Here is an 18193-nt window from a genome sequence, read left to right as displayed (position 1 = left end):
GCTGACATTTACTCATGTATGTTACTGTCACTGCATTTCATTACCTGGCAGTACATATTGACGATGAAGCATCTTGTTGCTTTCACACTGCCTTGGCTTTTCTAGAATTCTCCAAATAAACCGAAGCTGTCCATGTACCTTCCCAACCATTCTAGGCGCTGCAGCCCTGAACCTCACGACTGCTACGTTCGCAGGTTCGAATCCTGCCTCGGGCATGGATGTGTGTGATGTCCTTAGGTTAGTTAGGTTTAAGTAGTTCTAAGTTCTAGGGGACTGATGACCTCAGATGTTGAGTCTCATAGTGCTCATAGCCACTTCATTAGCTTTGCAACTCTATGTGTTACGGAGGGGTTACTTCAAGCCGTTGTTACACGAAACCCCTGTAAGCTCGGAAGAGGAATTTGTTGGTGGGGTCCTAGCTACACGTCCTTCTGTTCAACAGACAACAGGTGTTACAGTGAGACGGTGGAAAATTTTATTCACTCATTAATGAATATAGGATTTGGTCGGTAGTCATTTTGAAGTTTATGTCGATTAAACAACGAAATATTCGTTTTGGTTATTTGTTATATTGGTGCACTATATGTAAAAACTCATAACAGCCAAATGAAAATATACTAACTCCTGTGTGTCACCCTGCATGATGAGAAAAGAAAGCGGCCATCCTTTATGAAGGAACGACCCTGGCATTTACCTCGACTTGTTTAGGAAAATCACGGAAAAATGAACTGTGGCGGCTCTATGGGGATTTTAACTGACATCTTTCCAAATGTGACTCCAGTGTGCTAACCGCTGTGCCACTTTGCTCGGCACATCGGACGTTTTGGTGATGTTAATGAAGGAGTATTATTGGCCATTACGAAAGGTCATTACAAATAAAGCAGGTGAAATAATTTGTTCAGTGAGAGACAGTGGAGACATAGAACCTTTGTTTCTTTTTGTGGCCAGAATTCGACCAGAGGGACGTTGTGGCGCAGGTGCTGACCTTCCTATCGGCTGGCTTCGAGACCTCCTCCTCGACCATGATGTTCACACTGTACGAGCTGGCCCTGAACCAGGAGCTGCAGCAACGCATCCGTCAGCAGGTGAAGGAGGTGGCCGCCAAGCATGGCGGCATCACGTATGAAGCGGTCGCGGAGATGACCGACCTCATAAACACCGTCAACGGTGAGTGTCTCGTCATTTATTCTTTTATCCTCTAGAGCTAGAAGGAAACACACAAATCTGTAGCTACAAATATACACTTACAAATCACCACACAACATCCACTGGGTAATTATAATTAAATTGACATTGTTCCGACTGCTGCAGTGCGGGATGTATACATCGCAGGATGCTGAGGCATCGTAGGTATGCTTGTTAATCGATGCACTGCCAGAGTACGCTGAAGAAATATTAGTTCCACGTCCTGCCACCAGGTGAAAACACCGCGTTGTAAATGTGAAATGTTTCCTGTTTTGGAGTCAATACACTGTTTGTCTCTTGGCGACATGTGTTGATTTCTTTTGTGGAGTGACTGTTGGTGTAAAGTGTTAGGAAGGTTGAGGTTTACTATACAAAACGCAGTGACTGTTGAGAAGAAAGGCACTGCACTTCTGGTAAAGAAAGCTGGCAATAACAGCGCTACATTTCTGGAATATCGCCGACAGAGACAGCTGTGAAGAGGCTCCATGTCATTAAATGGGCCAAAGAATGTGATCAAGAAATCTGAAGAAACAAGTGAATTAGGTAGTGCAGCAGGAAGAGAGAGGCGGCCCATTCCCATGACAGATGTTGATGAAGTTGTTGAAGCCTCAGATTCTGCAGCCAGTGCTCAAGCTGCATCACGGAAATTGTCTCTCCAGTGATCAGCGGTTCGTAAAATTTTTGCAACGCATTTCACACCGATATCGCTACAGGATTCAGAATGTGCGCCAAATGCAGCCCCCAGATAGGCTACAAAGACTTCACCTTTCGTTTTTTGGCACTCATGGAAATGGATGACACGTGGCCTGGGAAAATTCTTTGGACGGACGAGGCACATTTTACTCTGAACTCTAACGTAAATGCACAGAATGGTCGCATATGAGGTTCTTCTCCACCACAAGTTGTGCAGGAGAATCCAGTACACTAAAGTTATGTGACTGTGTGGTGGGGTTTCATAAGCTCCTTCATTTTCGGTCCGTTTTCCTTCGAGGAGAAGGTATCTCATGTCCCTGTTAGGTGTACATTGATATCTGCACATTATAAGGATCTCCTTGTGCAACATGTTTTAATATTTTTGTGGGATCTGAAATTTAAAAACCTCTCTCACACCGGCCTGATTTAGCTTCACTGATCAGGATAGTAAAAAACATGCGTATGTTAAGGGAATTTTCATTCACAAAGCAGGCTTATCACATTCACACAGTTCAATTCTGTTCTATCCTGATTAAATTGAGCTTAACTTAAATTCTATACGGCAGTGAAGCAATTTCGAAGGCTCGGTGCGACGAAAATTGTCTGTCGATCTCCTGAAAACATTTGTAATAATTATTAACTTTCGGTGATCACATGGGGAAGACCGGAGATCTGCTGGTAAGACCGTGTTAGTCCATTTATTGAAAGTAATAAACTGGATATCTTGAGCGTACAAAACGGCAGGTTCGTCCAGTGTAAATCAGACGTTCCCCACTGATCCCGTGCAACACAGCCTAGTAAGCAGACACTGTCAATAATAATCAGTTAAATAATACGCGAACACACTTACTTTAGTTTAGTTCATGTATTAAAGTCCTTCTCATACAGAATCTCATCAAGATGGCGACTAGCTCAACAATACACATATACATCTTCGTTCTTTCACGGCTAATCGGCAAGATCTGAATCATGCTTTTCATAAGAGAAAACATAGATAGCAGAGAAGCTATTCCATGGAGTAAATGCACTCTCCAAGGAATAATAGGGCTTGAAACTACTTTGCATTGATAATCATCGTATATTAAAGTTTAGGAATCGGTAAGATAAGAAGAGATATTTCGAGATAAGTACTGAGTTATATAATTTATAAAATTTCTGAAAATATCGCGGAGAGACCGCTGCAAGAGACATTACAACGTGATTCCAGCTTTGTATGGACTCAACTGTGTCCACACAACTATTCCCATGCAGGATAGGATGACACCACATTTCGCTTGCTAGGTGCAAAATTTGCTTCGAGAAACCTTCGGTAACGACCGCATCATCTCTAGGCAGTTTTAAGAGGTGTGGCTTCCAAGATCTCCCGACCTAAATCCTCGCGCCTCTTGGTTGTTGGAATAGCTGAAATATGGTCTCTATCAGGGATGTATTCGGATTCTTCCTGATCTAAAGGATAGCATACGACGACATATGGTTGTAATTACACTAGATATGCTGTGAGCAACTGTCGACCATGCCTTGTTACGGATGCAGCATGTTGCTGAGTCGGGAAAACATATTGAACACATGTAGTAACTTATAACCACATCCTAATAAACGTGCTAGAACCACTGTCATCATGTGTTTGACCCTTCCTCACCTATTACTGCACCCACACCATATTTTTCTGACTGTTTCCAGCGCTACATTTTCACCAGTTGGTAGAAAGTGGAACTATAATTTTTTTCAGCATACTCTGCGGACGCACGAATATACACTCCTGGAAATGGAAAAAAGAACACATTGACACCGGTGTGTCAGACCCACCATACTTGCTCCGGACACTGCGAGAGGGCTGTACAAGCAATGATCACACGCACGGCACAGCGGACACACCAGGAACCGCGGTGTTGGCCGTCGAATGGCGCTAGCTGCGCAGCATTTGTGCACCGCCGCCGTCAGTGTCAGCCAGTTTGCCGTGGCATACGGAGCTCCATCGCAGTCTTTAACACTGGTAGCATGCCGCGACAGCGTGGACGTGAACCGTATGTGCAGTTGACGGACTTTGAGCGAGGGCGTATAGTGGGCATGCGGGAGGCCGGGTGGACGTACCGCCGAATTGCTCAACACGTGGGGCGTGAGGTCTCCACAGTACATCGATGTTGTCGCCAGTGGTCGGCGGAAGGTGCACGTGCCCGTCGACCAGGGACCGGACCGCAGCGACGCACGGATGCACGCCAAGACCGTAGGATCCTACGCAGTGCCGTAGGGGACCTCACCGCCACTTCCCAGCAAATTAGGAACACTGTTGCTCCTGGGGTATCGGCGAGGACCATTCGCAACCGTCTCCATGAAGCTGGGCTACGGTCCCGCACACCGTTAGGCCGTCTTCCGCTCACGCCCCAACATCGTGCAGCCCGCCTCCAGTGGTGTCGCGACAGGCGTGAATGGAGGGACGAATGGAGACGTGTCGTCTTCAGCGATGAGAGTCGCTTCTGCCTTGGTGCCAATGATGGTCGTATGCGTGTTTGGCGCCGTGCAGGTGAGCGCCACAATCAGGACTGCATACGACCGAGGCACACAGGGCCAACACCCGGCATCATGGTGTGGGGAGCGATCTCCTACACTGGCCGTACACCACTGGTGATCGTCGAGGGGACACTGAATAGTGCACGGTACATCCAAACCGTCATCGAACCCATCGTTCTACCATTCCTAGACCGGCAAGGGAACTTGCTGTTCCAACAGAACAATGCACGTCCGCATGTATCCCGTGCCACCCAACGTGCTCTAGAAGGTGTAAGTCAACTACCCTGGCCAGCAAGATCTCCGGATCTGTCCCCCATTGAGCATGTTTGGGACTGGATGAAGCGTCGTCTCACGCGGTCTGCACGTCCAGCACGAACGCTGGTCCAACTGAGGCGCCAGGTGGAAATGGCATGGCAAGCCATTCCACAGGACTACATCCAGCATCTCTACGATCGTCTCCATGGGAGAATAGCATCCTGCATTGCTGCGAAAGGTGGATATACACTGTACTAGTGCCGACATTGTGCATGCTCTGTTGCCTGTGTCTATGTGCCTGTGGTTCTGTCAGTGTGATCATGTGATGTATCTGACCCCAGGAATGTGTCAATAAAGTTTCCCCTTCCTGGGACAATGAATTCACGGTGTTCTTATTTCAATTTCCAGGAGTGTATCTACGACGTTTCAGCGCCGTGCAATGCACAGCCTCCACTGCAGCCCTCAGTTTAATTACAACTAAGCGGTACATCTACCTTTACGCCTCACATGCCACCATATGATGTTGGTGACGGGTACGTAGTGTCCTTGATGAATTTCATTTTAAGGGCACATTTCCGTGCCTTGCGTTTCGTCTTCTAATGCTGAAGCCATAACCAGAGGCTATAAAGACTCAGACAGCTGCCGCAAATTTAAACAAGGCTCTGAAAGAAAGTTGAACCATTTATATGTTTCCACGCAACGGACAGTTTGTGACTCAAACGCAAGTTTATCAAAATAACTAAAAAATAAAAAAACAAATTCATTTACAAGGCGAAAAGGCATCCTTCGTTGGAATGGGGATTGTGAGCAGGCAGTAAAGTCGTGACATGAGAAATTCAAAACATGGAAAACTAACAAATCAGAACTTGGCATGCTCCTGGATAGATGAAAAGAAGCTTCAGAGTTAAACAGACACAAAAAAAAGACATACGAGAGCAGTCAACTCCGTGAAACTAAAGAACATCTCCAAACAAACAATACGAGGTCTTCTTATAAAAACTTTTAGAACAAAGCTAAATGGATACCACCCCAAGATCGCTGCTTCAAGAAGGAAAACGGACAAGCCAAGAAAACTACAGAAACTTCACAAATACATTTATGAAACTTCTAAATTGCCCTCAACCCACAGAAAGGTGTATACCACAAGTTACCCTAAAACCCAGAAGACAACTGTTGCACGTCTTCTGTAACCAGCTAACCCGCAATCCTTAAAAGAAATTACTATGACCACACAATAAATTTGGCAAACTGAGAAAATTCCATATGAGTGAAGAACCCCTTTAATATACTCGCTATATAAAGAGGAAGACAGAATGAATGTCACGATTTATAGGGGGATTTCCATTCTCCCTGTCACGTACAACATTCTGTATCAACGTCCCCTGGACCGAGTATAGTTGCTACCTGGCTGCAAAATTGGCGAATATCTAGCATGTTTCATACCAGATAGGCTTTGCCTAGAACAACCTTTTGTTCTGAAACTAATTCTCTAGCATCAACATATTTATAGTAAGTAAGTAGATGGAGTCATAAGTTTTGTAAAATCTGGGAAGGAACAATAGCTTGTAACTCTCTCTCCCAAATTCTGAGAAAGGTCTTGACCTGAAAACCGCTGCAGTTGTTAGTGAAACACTAAGTGACACAAACACTAAGGTAGAATTCAGGAGAGAAATTTCGGAAAATTTTGAAACTGAATCAGGAGTGAGAGTAGGTGATGGACTCTACCACTACATTTCAACAGTGTGTTAGAAAAAGTAATCTAACAGTGCCGAAACCTAAAATAAGAGTTTGAAATTGACGAACGAACCAAAATAAAAGACCTGGTATTAGAACGCTTAGCTTTTGCAGACTGTCTGGTGACTCTGTGTCAGTGCAAGTAGTGCAAAAAAAACAGAAATTCTGAAATGAACAGCACGGATAGTAGGACTCCAAATATCAACTGAAAAAAGTACATGCAGCGGCCTGAGAACCATAAATATAAAAATTAAATACGTAAAAATCGAGAGAACTTCTCATTTCAAATATTTAGACGAAACCAGTCAGGGAAGAAACGTGGAAAAGATTGGTTAGGAAATTTGTGATCACTTAGTGTAAACAACTTTCAGGATTACGAAAGACATCTATAACAAAAAATGCATCGCAAAATACGCCAAACTGAGTCATCAAATGAGAGTGTCTTTATGGGACTGAAATACTAGTTTGAAACAGGAAGATGGACATTGAAGAACACGATAAAAGAGAAAGAAAAGTAATCAAGGAAATTTTAGATTCAAACTATAGACTACTGAAGAGATTACATACAGGTCAAGACCAAGTAAAAAAATTGAAAACCATACCAATATTAATTCTGATATTAAAAAAGGCTAAAATTGCATGGGCATATTAATAGAATGGAACCAAGAAAATTGATTAGATAGGTTGTGGAATTCTACGGAAGGCGCAGTAAAGGTAAAACTGTAACAATAAAATGTTGGTGAAGTTAGAGAAAACCTAAAGCAATCAGAAGTCACACAACTGGCTATAGCAGAATAAATTCAACGTTAGGGTAGTTAGCCTGGCAGTAGGACCTAAGACGAGCGAAAAACTTGGTCTGGCGAGGGGAAAAGATTACATTCTGAGATAATGACAGTAATATAGGCGAGAAGAAAAGCTAAAAGAAAACCCCTGTTCTCCAGTAGCACCCAAACGTGAATAATAATAATATTTATACCAATATTAATAATAATCATATAACATAATTTTCAAATTGCAACAAGTTCTTCCTTCGACTGGGCTACCCTAACTGCTTCTGAGTGTTTTTTAAAGAAAGTGTCAAAAATTAAGTTATGCAGTACTTTCATACCGAGTTAGATGGTATGTTCCTTTTAGCTATCCCCCACAAAAATGTGTTACGTCATTGCGAATGAGAGCTGATTGTGACTTCCGACAGATGTTAGTAATGTTGGTGATAATTTCGAAAAAAGGAAACTCGATGCGAAAACTTGAATCTCACTAGAGGACTTAACAAGGTAGCCTAAAAGTGAACTAACTTATACGAAAAGAGACGGATACTTTGAAGCAATTATACACTACCGGCCATTAAAATTTCTACACCACGAAGATGGTGTGCTACTGACGCGAAATTTAACCGACAGGAAGAAGATGCTGTGATAAGCAAATGATTAGCTTTTCAGAGCATTCACACAAGGTTGGCGCCGGTGGCGACACCTACAACGTGCTGCCATCAGGAAAGTTTCCAATACATTTCTCATACACAAACAGCAGTTGACCGGCGTTGCCTCGTGAAACGTTGTTGTGGTGCCTCGTGTAAGGAGGAGAAATGCGTACCATCTCGTTTCCGACTTTGATAAAGGTCGAATAGTAGTCTATCGCGATTGCGGTTTATCGTATCGCGACATTGCTGCCCGCGTTGGTCGAGATCCAATAACTGTTAGCAGAATATGGAATCGGTGGGTTCAGGAGGCTAATACGGAACGCCGTCATGGACCCCAACGGCCTCGTATCACTAGCAGTCGAGATGACAGGCATCTTATCCGCATGGCTGTAACGGATCGCGCAGCCACGTCTCGATCCCTGAGTCAACAGATGGGGACGTTTGCAAGACAACAACCATCTGCACGAACAGTTCGATGACGTTTGCAGCAGCATGGACTATCAGCTCGGAGACCATGACTGCGGTTACCCTTGACGCTGAATCACAGACAGGAGTGCCTGCGATGGTGTAATCAACGACGAACCTGGGTGCACGAATGGCAAAACGTCATTTTTTCGGATGAACCAGGTTCTGTTTACGGCATCGTGATGGTCGCATCCGTGTTTGGCGACATCGCCGTGAACGCACATTGGAAGCGTGTATTCGTCATCGCCATACTGGCGTATCACCTCGCGTGATGGTATGGTGTGCCATTGGTTACACGTCTCGGTCACCTCTTGTTCGCACTGACGGCACTTTGAACAGTGGACATTACATTTCAGATGTGTTAAAATCCGTGGCTCTCCCTTCATTCGATCCCTGCGAAACCCTACATTTCAGCAGGATAATACACGACCGCATGTTGCAGGTCCTGTACGGGCCTTTCTGGATACAGAAAATGTTCGGCTGCTGCCCTGGCCAGGACATTCTCCATATCACTCACCAACTGAAAAGTCTGGCCAATGGTGGCCGAGCAACTGGTTCGTCATAATACACCAATCACTACTCTTGATGAACTGTGGTATCGTGTTGAAGCTGCATGGGCAGCTGTACCTGTACACGCCATCCTAGCTCTGTTTGACTCAATACCCAGGCGTATCAAGGCCGTTATTACGGCCAGAGATGGTTGTTCTGGGTACTGATTTCTCAGGATGTATGCACCAAAATTGCATGAAAATGTTATCACATGTCAGTTTTAGTATAATATGTTTGTCCAATGAATACCCGTTTATCATCTGCATTTCTTCTTGATGTAGCAATTTTAATGGCCAGTAGTGTATGTTGAAGCACGCTGTGTGTGTTAGATTACATATGAACATATCTACGAAAAGAGCGGGGGATTGGCCAGAATTGTACCACTAGTGTGCTGATAGACTCCCTTCCGTGTGCTGCTCGCAGAGGCCCTCCGCATGTACCCCGTGGTCAACTTCCTGGACCGGCGTTCGACGCGCGAGTACCAGATCCCCGGCACGTCCGTGGTGCTGCCCAAGGACACTGGGGTGGTGGTCTCGGTGCTGGGGCTGCACTACGACCCCAAGTACTGGCAGCAGCCGCACCGCTTCATGCCAGACAGGTTCAGCGAGGAGAACTCCAAGGGCCGGCCCAACTACACCTACATGCCCTTTGGCGACGGGCCCAGGCAGTGCATTGGTAAGTACTTGACACACACCGTGGTTATGGTTACCACAAGCCACACCACAAGTTGGGAAACGAGGCCAAATTTCTAGTAGTTTACTGTCGAGTTGAGATTTTCACACACAAATGTTTTATTTATATCTTACAGAAACTAGCAGTACGGCAATAAACAGCCTTTTAAACACGCCGCTAACGGCAATCAAGTAATTTATAGCAATACAATAATTTTAAAATTTCTTTTAAAAGCGGCAATAAGTCATTTATAGCAATACAACAGTTTAAAATTTAAAAAAAACACACAGAAGCTAACAGTATGGCAATAACAGCCTTTCAAAACACGCCGCTAACAGCAATCAAGAAATTTATAGCAATACAACAGTTTAAAATTTTTAAAGAACATTAGTAAACAGGCTACTAAAGTAAATACTGAGCTTTGTTAATAAGGTACGGTGAGGTAGTGAAGCTACCAACACCACCATTAAAAAAAAAAAATTTAAATGTCTCAGCAAACACACGATTAATGGCAATAAAGGAATGGAGGAATTTAAAAAGGTTTTTAAATAAAAGTGTCTCGGAATATAATTAGAACATAACAGATATGACAGACCCGTGTAAGGCGGCCACAAATCACTCACTCGGGGATGCTCAGGCTAGGCAGAATACTGACCAATTTAAATATGCCCGTAAACACAATTGCCACTCTCAGCTGGTCACTGCACCGACTTTTAGACAGCGAAAACTTGTAATAAGATGGCTTAACTTGCTGACAGAATTAGAGCTAACCTCGTGCATGGAAACACTACACCACACGGTCCTGAATGAGCGACCACATGATCAACCAACAAGAAGCATGCATTTACTCATAACACACGACAGAATAGCGAAACAATTAAACTGCCAAAACTACACCTCCCATCGGGCAGTAACGAGAGAAGGTTCAAATGGCCCTGAGCACTATGGGACTTAACATCTTAGGTCATCAGTCCCCTAGAACTTAGAACTACTTAAACCTAACTAACCTAAGCACATCACACACATCCATGCCCGAGACAGCATTCGAACCTGCGACCGTAGCAGTCATCTACATCTGCATCTACATCTACATCCATACTCCGCAAGCCATCTGACGGTGTGTGGCGGAGGTTACCCTGAGTACCTCTGTCGGTTCTCCTTCTATTCCAGTCTCGTATTGTTCGTGGAAAGAAGGATTGTCTGTATGCTTCTGTGTGGGCTCTAATCTCTCTGATTTTTTCCTCATGGTCTCTTCGCGAGATATACGTAGGAGGGAGCAATATACTGCTGGACTCGTCGTTGAAGGTATGTTCTCGAAACTTTAACATAAGCCCGTACCGAGCTACTGAGCGTCTCTCCTGCAGAGTCTTCCACTGGAGTTTATCTATCATCTCCGTAACGCTTTCGTGATTACTAAATGATCCTGTACCGAAGCGCGCTGCTCTCCGTTGGATCTTCTCTATCTCTTCTATCAACCCTATCTGGGACGGATCCCACACCGCTCAGCAGTATTCAAGCAGTGGGCGAACAAGCGTACTGTAACCTACTTCCTTTGTTTTCGGATCGCATTTCCTTAGGATTCCTCCAATGAATCTCAGTCTGGCATCTGCTTTACCGACGATCAACTTTATATGATCATTCCATTTTAAATCTCTCCTAATGCGTACTCCCAGATAATTTATGGAATTAACTGCTTCCAGTTGCTGACCTGCTATTTTGTAGCTAAATGATAAGGGATCTATCTTTCTATGTATTCGCAGCACAGTGCAATTGTCTACATTGAGATTCAATTGCCACTCCCTGCACCATGCGTCAATTCGCTGCAGATCCTCCTGCATTTCAGTACAATTTTCCATTGTTAAAACCTCTCGATACACCACAGCATCTTCTGCAAAAAGCCTCAGTGAACGTCCGATGTTATCCACCAGGTCATTTATGTATATTGTGAACAGCAACGGTCCCATGAGACTCCCCTGTGGCACACCTGAAATCACTCTTACTTCGGAAGACTTCTCTCCATTGAGAATGACATGCTGCGTTCTGTTATCTAGGACTGAAGTGCCTAGAACCGCACGGCCACCACCGCCGGCTGAGGAGGAAAGATCACAGTCTTCAATTACGATGGTGCCGGGGACAGGAAATCCGATCGCCAGAGGCCACAAGGCAGAAGAGACACTGGTTACGCAAACTTATTACTTAATGATTAAGCCTTCCACTAACTTAACCTGCAGTTATGCTCGAACAGGCAGTACACGACCTCCGATGGCAAGGATCCACACATCCGACCGCGCACGCGTCGCCAGTGTACCAGCACGCCACGGTCACGCGACAACACGCTCTGTCACCGGAGTTCGCGTCTGCTCTGCAACGTTGACGGGTAGTGACCGCTCCTTCATGTTGGGTGTCTCATTTTTTAACTCCAGTGTTGAAACGGAGGAGTTAAAGAAGCTTGTTACCGTCCCACCAAGGCGAAATTAACAGCAACTACTCGTGGGGCGATTCTGTATACAACCAACACGCAGGGAGCTCTTCCGTCAACTCCACCCGGTCGTTACACACAACCGACATACATCACGTGGCGACTCGGTACAACCGACCACGCCTGCTCCGCGCTGGAGAGCCACACTGCCCTCCCGTGTCCACCAGACTCTCTGCGCCCCTACTTCCACGACACCACACAAAGTTACCACCGGTCAGAGATCTCACTTCCTCCATAGCAGTTTCCCGGACGCAAAAACGCAGAGAGAAAAGACAACCAAGCAGCCACTTAATGACAGACAACACATCAAACAAACATGTCAGGGGAAGAAAAGGGAAACCAATGCAATTTAAACACATGGTATAGCCGAGTCGATACACGGATCAGTACTGTACTTCCATCAGTCGCATAACAAGTTACGCGCATTATATGAGTTATTTCTGGAAACTTTCTTGGGTCATTAAGTGGAATCATCGCCAGATCACTGAGTTACCGGGAGCAGCATACTTCATTAAGGACGTCACACGATGAAACAGACATAGAAGGTCGTCATAATCTACTTCTTCTGCCGCTTACAGCCTGTTCCTTCTTCACTAGAGCCATTCAGTTCAAATGGCTCTGAACACTATGGGACTTAACATCTGCGGTCGACAGTCCCCTAGGCTTGGAACTACTTAAACCTAACTAACATAAGGACGTCACACACATCCATGCCTGAGGCAGGATTCGAACCTGCGACCGTAGCAGCAGCGCGGTTCCGGGCTGAATGGCCTAGAACCGCTCGGTCACAGCGGCCAGCAGAGCCTTTCATTCCTCAGTCGTCCTACATCTCTCTTTCCTGTTGGTGTTGTACTGACTACTTGTTTCACTAGTTTGTCTTCCCCCACTCTGTTGCTATGCGGTATCAATTTTATGCTTCATTACTCTAGTTTTGTTCATATGTTCGTACCGTTTTTCCCTAAGTTTAATAAACACGACAGATACGTATCAGATGAAGTGACTAAGGGGCGCCGGCCGCTGTGGCCGAGCGGTCCTAGGCACTTCAGTCTGGAACCGCGCGACCGCTACGGTCGCAGGTTCGAATCCTGCCTTGGACATGGCTGTGTGTGATGTCCTTAGAACTACTTAAACCTAACTAACCTAAGGCCATCACACACATCCATGCCCGAGGCAGGATTCGAACCTGCAACCGTAACGGTCGCGCGGTTCCAGACTGAAGCGCCTAGAACCGCTCGGCCACTTCGGCCGGCTTCCCGCTGTTTTGCTGGTCTTTGTTGTTGTCGGACTGCGTCTGCAGGACGTCTCAGTTGTTGACAATAAACGTCAGTAGTGAAGTTACACCTTGGGTGGAACCAGTTCGTAGAACACCACACCGTCGCTGTCCTACCAGATGCATACATTATGTTTTGTGGATGTGCACAGGTCTTTGTACAGAGAGTTGCTGTTTTTCCATTCCTTTCGTTTCCTTCCGTTAGCAGAAAGGCACCATTTCTCGTCACCGGTAACGATACGGGATAGAAATGGTCTGTGTTGTTCACAGAGCCAATTGATGACGAGCAAGCGGAGATTCACATATAGCCTCCCGCTGATTTCTGTGATTTTCGCTTACAGAATGCAGTGCCCATACATCAGACTTCCGAACCTTCCCCATTGCACGCAACTGTCGCACGTTGGTGGAATGGTCCCAGTTCATCACATTCGCCAGATCTCGGGCACGCCGATTGTGGATCATTGTGGATTAATGCGTTTAAACGAACTTCATCAAACTGCGAAGGTCTTCTTGAATATTGAGTCGCTAACGTCAAATGATCCTCCTTAAAACGAGAAAATCATTTTCTTTCCACGCCCTGTGCAATTACATTATCCCCCCCCCTCTGTGGGACCAATTATCCTCTCACAACACCTCACAGACGAGGCATGTCTGCATTTACTACAAATGTGCACAACTATAGACCTATACCTCTAAGGTCGATCAGTTGTAGAATTTTGGGACACGTATTATGTTCAAGTATGACTTTTCTGGAAACTAGAAATCTACTCTGTAGGAATCAGCATGGGTTTCGAAAAAGACGATCGGGTGAAACCCAGCTCGCGCTATTCGTCCACGAGACTCAGAGGGCCGTAGACACGGGTTCACAGATAGATGCCGTATTTCTTGACTTCCGCAAGGCGTTCGATACAGTTCCCCACAGTCGTTTAATGAACAAAGTAAGAGCATATGGACTATCAAACCAATTGTGTGATTGGATTTAAGAGTTATTAGATAACAGAACGCAGCATGTCATTCTCAATGGAGAGAAGTCTTCCGAAGTAAGAGTGATTTCAGGTGTGCGGCAGGGGAGTGTCGTAGGACGTTGTTATTCACAATATACATAAATTACCTTGTGGATGACATCGGAAGTTCACTGAGGCTTTTTGCGGATGATGCTGTGGTATATTAAGAGGTTGTAACAATGGAAAATTGTACTGAAATGCAGGAGGATCTGCAGCGAATTGACGCATGGTGCAGGGAATGGCAATTGAATCTCAATGTAGACAAGTGTAATGTGCTGCGAATACATAGAAAGAAAGATCCCATATCATTTAGCTACAATATAGCAAGTCAGCAACTGGAAGCTGTTAATTCCATAAATTATCTGGGAGTAGGCATTAGGAGTAATTTAAAATGGAATGATCATATAAAGTTGATCGTCGGTAAAGCAGATGCTAGACTGGGATTCATTGGAAGAATCCTAAGTAAATGCAGTCCGAAACCAAAGGAAGTAGGTTACAGTACGCTTGTTCGCCCACTGCTTGAATACTGTTCAGCAGTGAGGGATCCGTACCAGATAGGGTTGATAGAAGAGATAGAGAAGATCCAACGGAGAGCAGCGCGCTTCGTTACAGGATCTTTTAGTAATCGCCAAAGCGTTACGGAGATGATAGATAAATTCCAGTGGAAGACTCTGCAGGAGAGACGATCAGTATCACGGTACGGGCTTTTGTTGAAGTTTCGAGTATACCTTCACCGAGGAGTCAAGCAGCATATTGCTCCCTCCTACGTATATCTCGCGAAGAGACCATGAGGATAAAATCAGAGAGATTAGAGCCCACACAGAGACATACCGGCAATCCTTCTTTCCACTAACAATACGAGACTAGAATAGAAGGGAGAACCGATAGAGGTACTCAAGGTACCCTCTGCCACACACCGTCAGGTGGCTTGCGGAGTATGGATGTAGATGTAGATGTAGATGACACTGCCTCCCCTGCTGGAAGACGTGCCGGTGAAGGTACAAAGGACTATGTGGCTGCTATATTACGGTGCTCCAGCTAACTGCTCTCTTGAGTATGGAGCTAAAACACTGGTAGAGGCAGAACATTCCCCTTACCTAGCATATTCTCATGGGCATTTGAATCACTAAAACCTACGCTGTCAAAGATCTGTTATCTGTACCTTCAAGTAGGTGTGCCGTATGACCTTTCTCGCTCCGTTTCCTCTCAAGGATCGTTTCATACACTTTGTTCCCTTTCGGCAGTCACCATCTATCTTACGTTATTATCTTATATTAGGTTTGTTGGATAAGTTGGTAGGGTTTTTCTTTTGGACGTTGGTACAGATTCATTTACCGATTGTCAGTTTGTAGTTGACTGTTACTATTTCAGCTTACACACTGTCATTTTATCACTTGAAGATAGTGAGTGGAGCTGTGGGTGCTAGAAAATGGAGTGCCAGGTGGAGAGAGTTCATCACATTCGCCATATCTCGAGCACGCCGATGTGGATCATTGTGGATTAATGCGTTTAAACGATCTTCATCAAATCGCGAAGGTCTTCTTGAATATTGAGTCGCTAACGTCAAACGATCCTCCTTAAAAGGAGAAAATCATTTTCATTCCACGCCCTGTCCAATGGCATTATCCCCCATTTAAGACATATTCTTGTGGGGAACACAGCACTGACAGAAAATGGATTTCTCCTTTTAAGTAGAATCGTTTTGACATTGGAGATTCTCCATGATCAGAAAGATCTTCGGGCTTTGATGAAAATCGTTTCAATGCATTAATACACAATGGTTCATGTCAGTGTAGTCGTGATTTCTATAGCCGTGGGAATCGAAAATTACCCCAGCGTTGGCAAACTGTTGTAAACAGTGAATGAGAATATGTTGCTGATGTGCGTCTGTTATGTTTATTAAAATTGTGGAAAATCACTATGCACTTATGCGCCAACCGTAAATTTCTCCACAGTCTTACATGTACGCTTTTTTTTTTTTTTCAGGGATGAGGGCTGGTCAGATGCAGGTGCGTCTCGGCCTAGCGCACATCCTCAGCAACTTCGTCGTCGGCCCCACGGCGTACACGCCAGTCCCGCTGCCTCTGGACCCCAGGAACTTCATCCGAAGACCAGAAGGGTCGCTGGTGCTCAGCTTCCAACCTCTGGCGGCGCAGTGACACGTCGTGTGTAGCCAGTGTTCCACGTGCAGCACCTGCAAAAATGGACCGCCACCGTGACAGCTCACACGCCTACCTTGCTTCAAATGTTTTCAGTTCGTTCTACTTACTACTGTCATGGATCGGTGGCCTGAAAGGAGCACTAAGGAAGTGCGAGGAACGTCCAGAAATCCTTCTCATTGCAGCCAGGAATTTACTTACATACTTGTTATCGAAGTCGCATGTCCTGCTTCGTCAGTAACTAATGAAATTATCCTCGTAGAACGTATGCATATTCAGAACATTAGTTATGCCTGAGTGTTGCACGTATCTACTGCAACAGGTAAATGTGTCTAGGAACTATGTGGCTGTAGCACAGTTTCAGTATATCTGTTCTTTCCTTAGGCAGGCTGAATGTCTTGTGTGTGCATGTGTATAAGTCATGTACTCATGCTGCTAGATTTCTTTCTTTCTTTATTATATAAGATGTCCTACACAGTGCGGGCACTCTTAGTATTTCACAGTATTAGTAATCGTTGCTAGCGCAGTCCAGTTACAATGGCACTGCTGTGTAAATATTACATCATAGGGCAGAGTTTAGGACTATAAATTGAGCGTAACTCCCATTTTTTCTCTGAACCGTTTCATTGCACTGTATCGCCTTTCAAGAGCTCTCGAATGTCGTTAACTAATTCTGTTTTTAGAACAGAATGTAACAGTATTAACGACGCAACAAAATACTCGTTCCTCTGTGTACCATCAAGTTCCAGAAACTTTGTGTTGATAACTTGATTTGTTCATGTAGTATATAGTTCGTATTTCGTGAACACTCTGTGCATATGAGACTGCTGACAATTAAATTTTTGCCTATGTTTATCTCTCTACGAAGCTCTTGTAAATAGCAAGCGTTGTAAAATATATTTGATCAGTCAAGTAGCATAAATAGTTTGTTGTGAAGAACTTACAACCCTTCCCACCGATTCCACTTTCCAGTATGTTAATGATGGTAGAGAGTTTTGGAGGCAGTCTTCTAATACTCTTAATAGGAGAATCTTGTTACAAAATGGGACACTCATACTTCATACCTATATACATCAGCTAAATGCATTTTTGTGGTCGACATGGAATACTGTATACGTAGCTATAATCAATCACAGCATAATAAGTGAAATAACAAAATAATGTTTTTTTAATATGTATATGTTATATTTTTTTGTCAATTCTCTGTGATAAGAGTAATGTAAGATACTTAAAGATTGAAATAAATCAATTTTTCTTAAAATGTCTGTGTATAATATAATGCATTTTAATTCCAAGTCTTTGTTTGATTCACTTCAGTATTAAAGAAAATCAATGAACAGTTTGACAAAACACGTACTTCCTTCCTCACTTCTTCCACTCGATACACGTTCTAAATGAAGCATATTGAATAATAAATAAGAGATATAAAAGGACAAGGACAATATTTCTCGGACTGATAGAAAGGCAATGTGCAAGTAATTTTTTTTACCTTATGTTGGTACATGTTACACAATGCAAGCCAAGCATCAGTTACGCTTTTGAAATGTATTTCAGTATAGAGGCCTTCAGAGTGTGTTTGTTTCCAATATATGATGCTTTCTTTGCTTTGGACGGTTTGTTGATAACGGAACGATATCGAAAACTGATGGTTTAGACGCGTCCGCACCCGCTTCTTTGTTCTGAAATCAAGCGTTGGTGGTAGAATACGAACTGGTCATGTTTCTATTGGTGGAAGCGCACAGTATTTTGTGGATGGATTTCATTCTATTCGAAAAATCAATTCAATTAGAAATGTGTAAG

The 18193-nt window shown here is 44.3% G+C and overlaps 1 protein-coding gene across 3 annotated transcripts in view; it reads left to right on the top strand.

Annotated features, from left to right (window-relative positions):
• LOC126418882 (cytochrome P450 6j1-like) overlaps positions 1-17654 on the top strand; it is a 48266-nt gene extending 30612 nt beyond the window's left edge. For all 3 annotated transcript variants that reach the window (XM_050085885.1, XM_050085883.1, XM_050085884.1), the window contains exons 6-8: positions 949-1167; positions 9233-9484; positions 16221-17654. In XM_050085885.1, the coding sequence (XP_049941842.1) occupies positions 949-1167; positions 9233-9484; positions 16221-16393 (644 nt within the window). In that variant the 3' untranslated portion in view covers positions 16394-17654. The remainder of the gene's footprint in view (positions 1-948; positions 1168-9232; positions 9485-16220) is intronic.
• Positions 17655-18193: the final 539 nt, after the last annotated feature.

The sequence above is a fragment of the Schistocerca serialis genome, chromosome 9, assembly GCF_023864345.2.
Source record: "Schistocerca serialis cubense isolate TAMUIC-IGC-003099 chromosome 9, iqSchSeri2.2, whole genome shotgun sequence".
Lineage (NCBI taxonomy): Eukaryota > Metazoa > Arthropoda > Insecta > Orthoptera > Acrididae > Schistocerca > Schistocerca serialis.
Note: the sequence above shows the minus strand (reverse complement) of the source record. Positions and strands in the feature narration are given on the sequence as shown.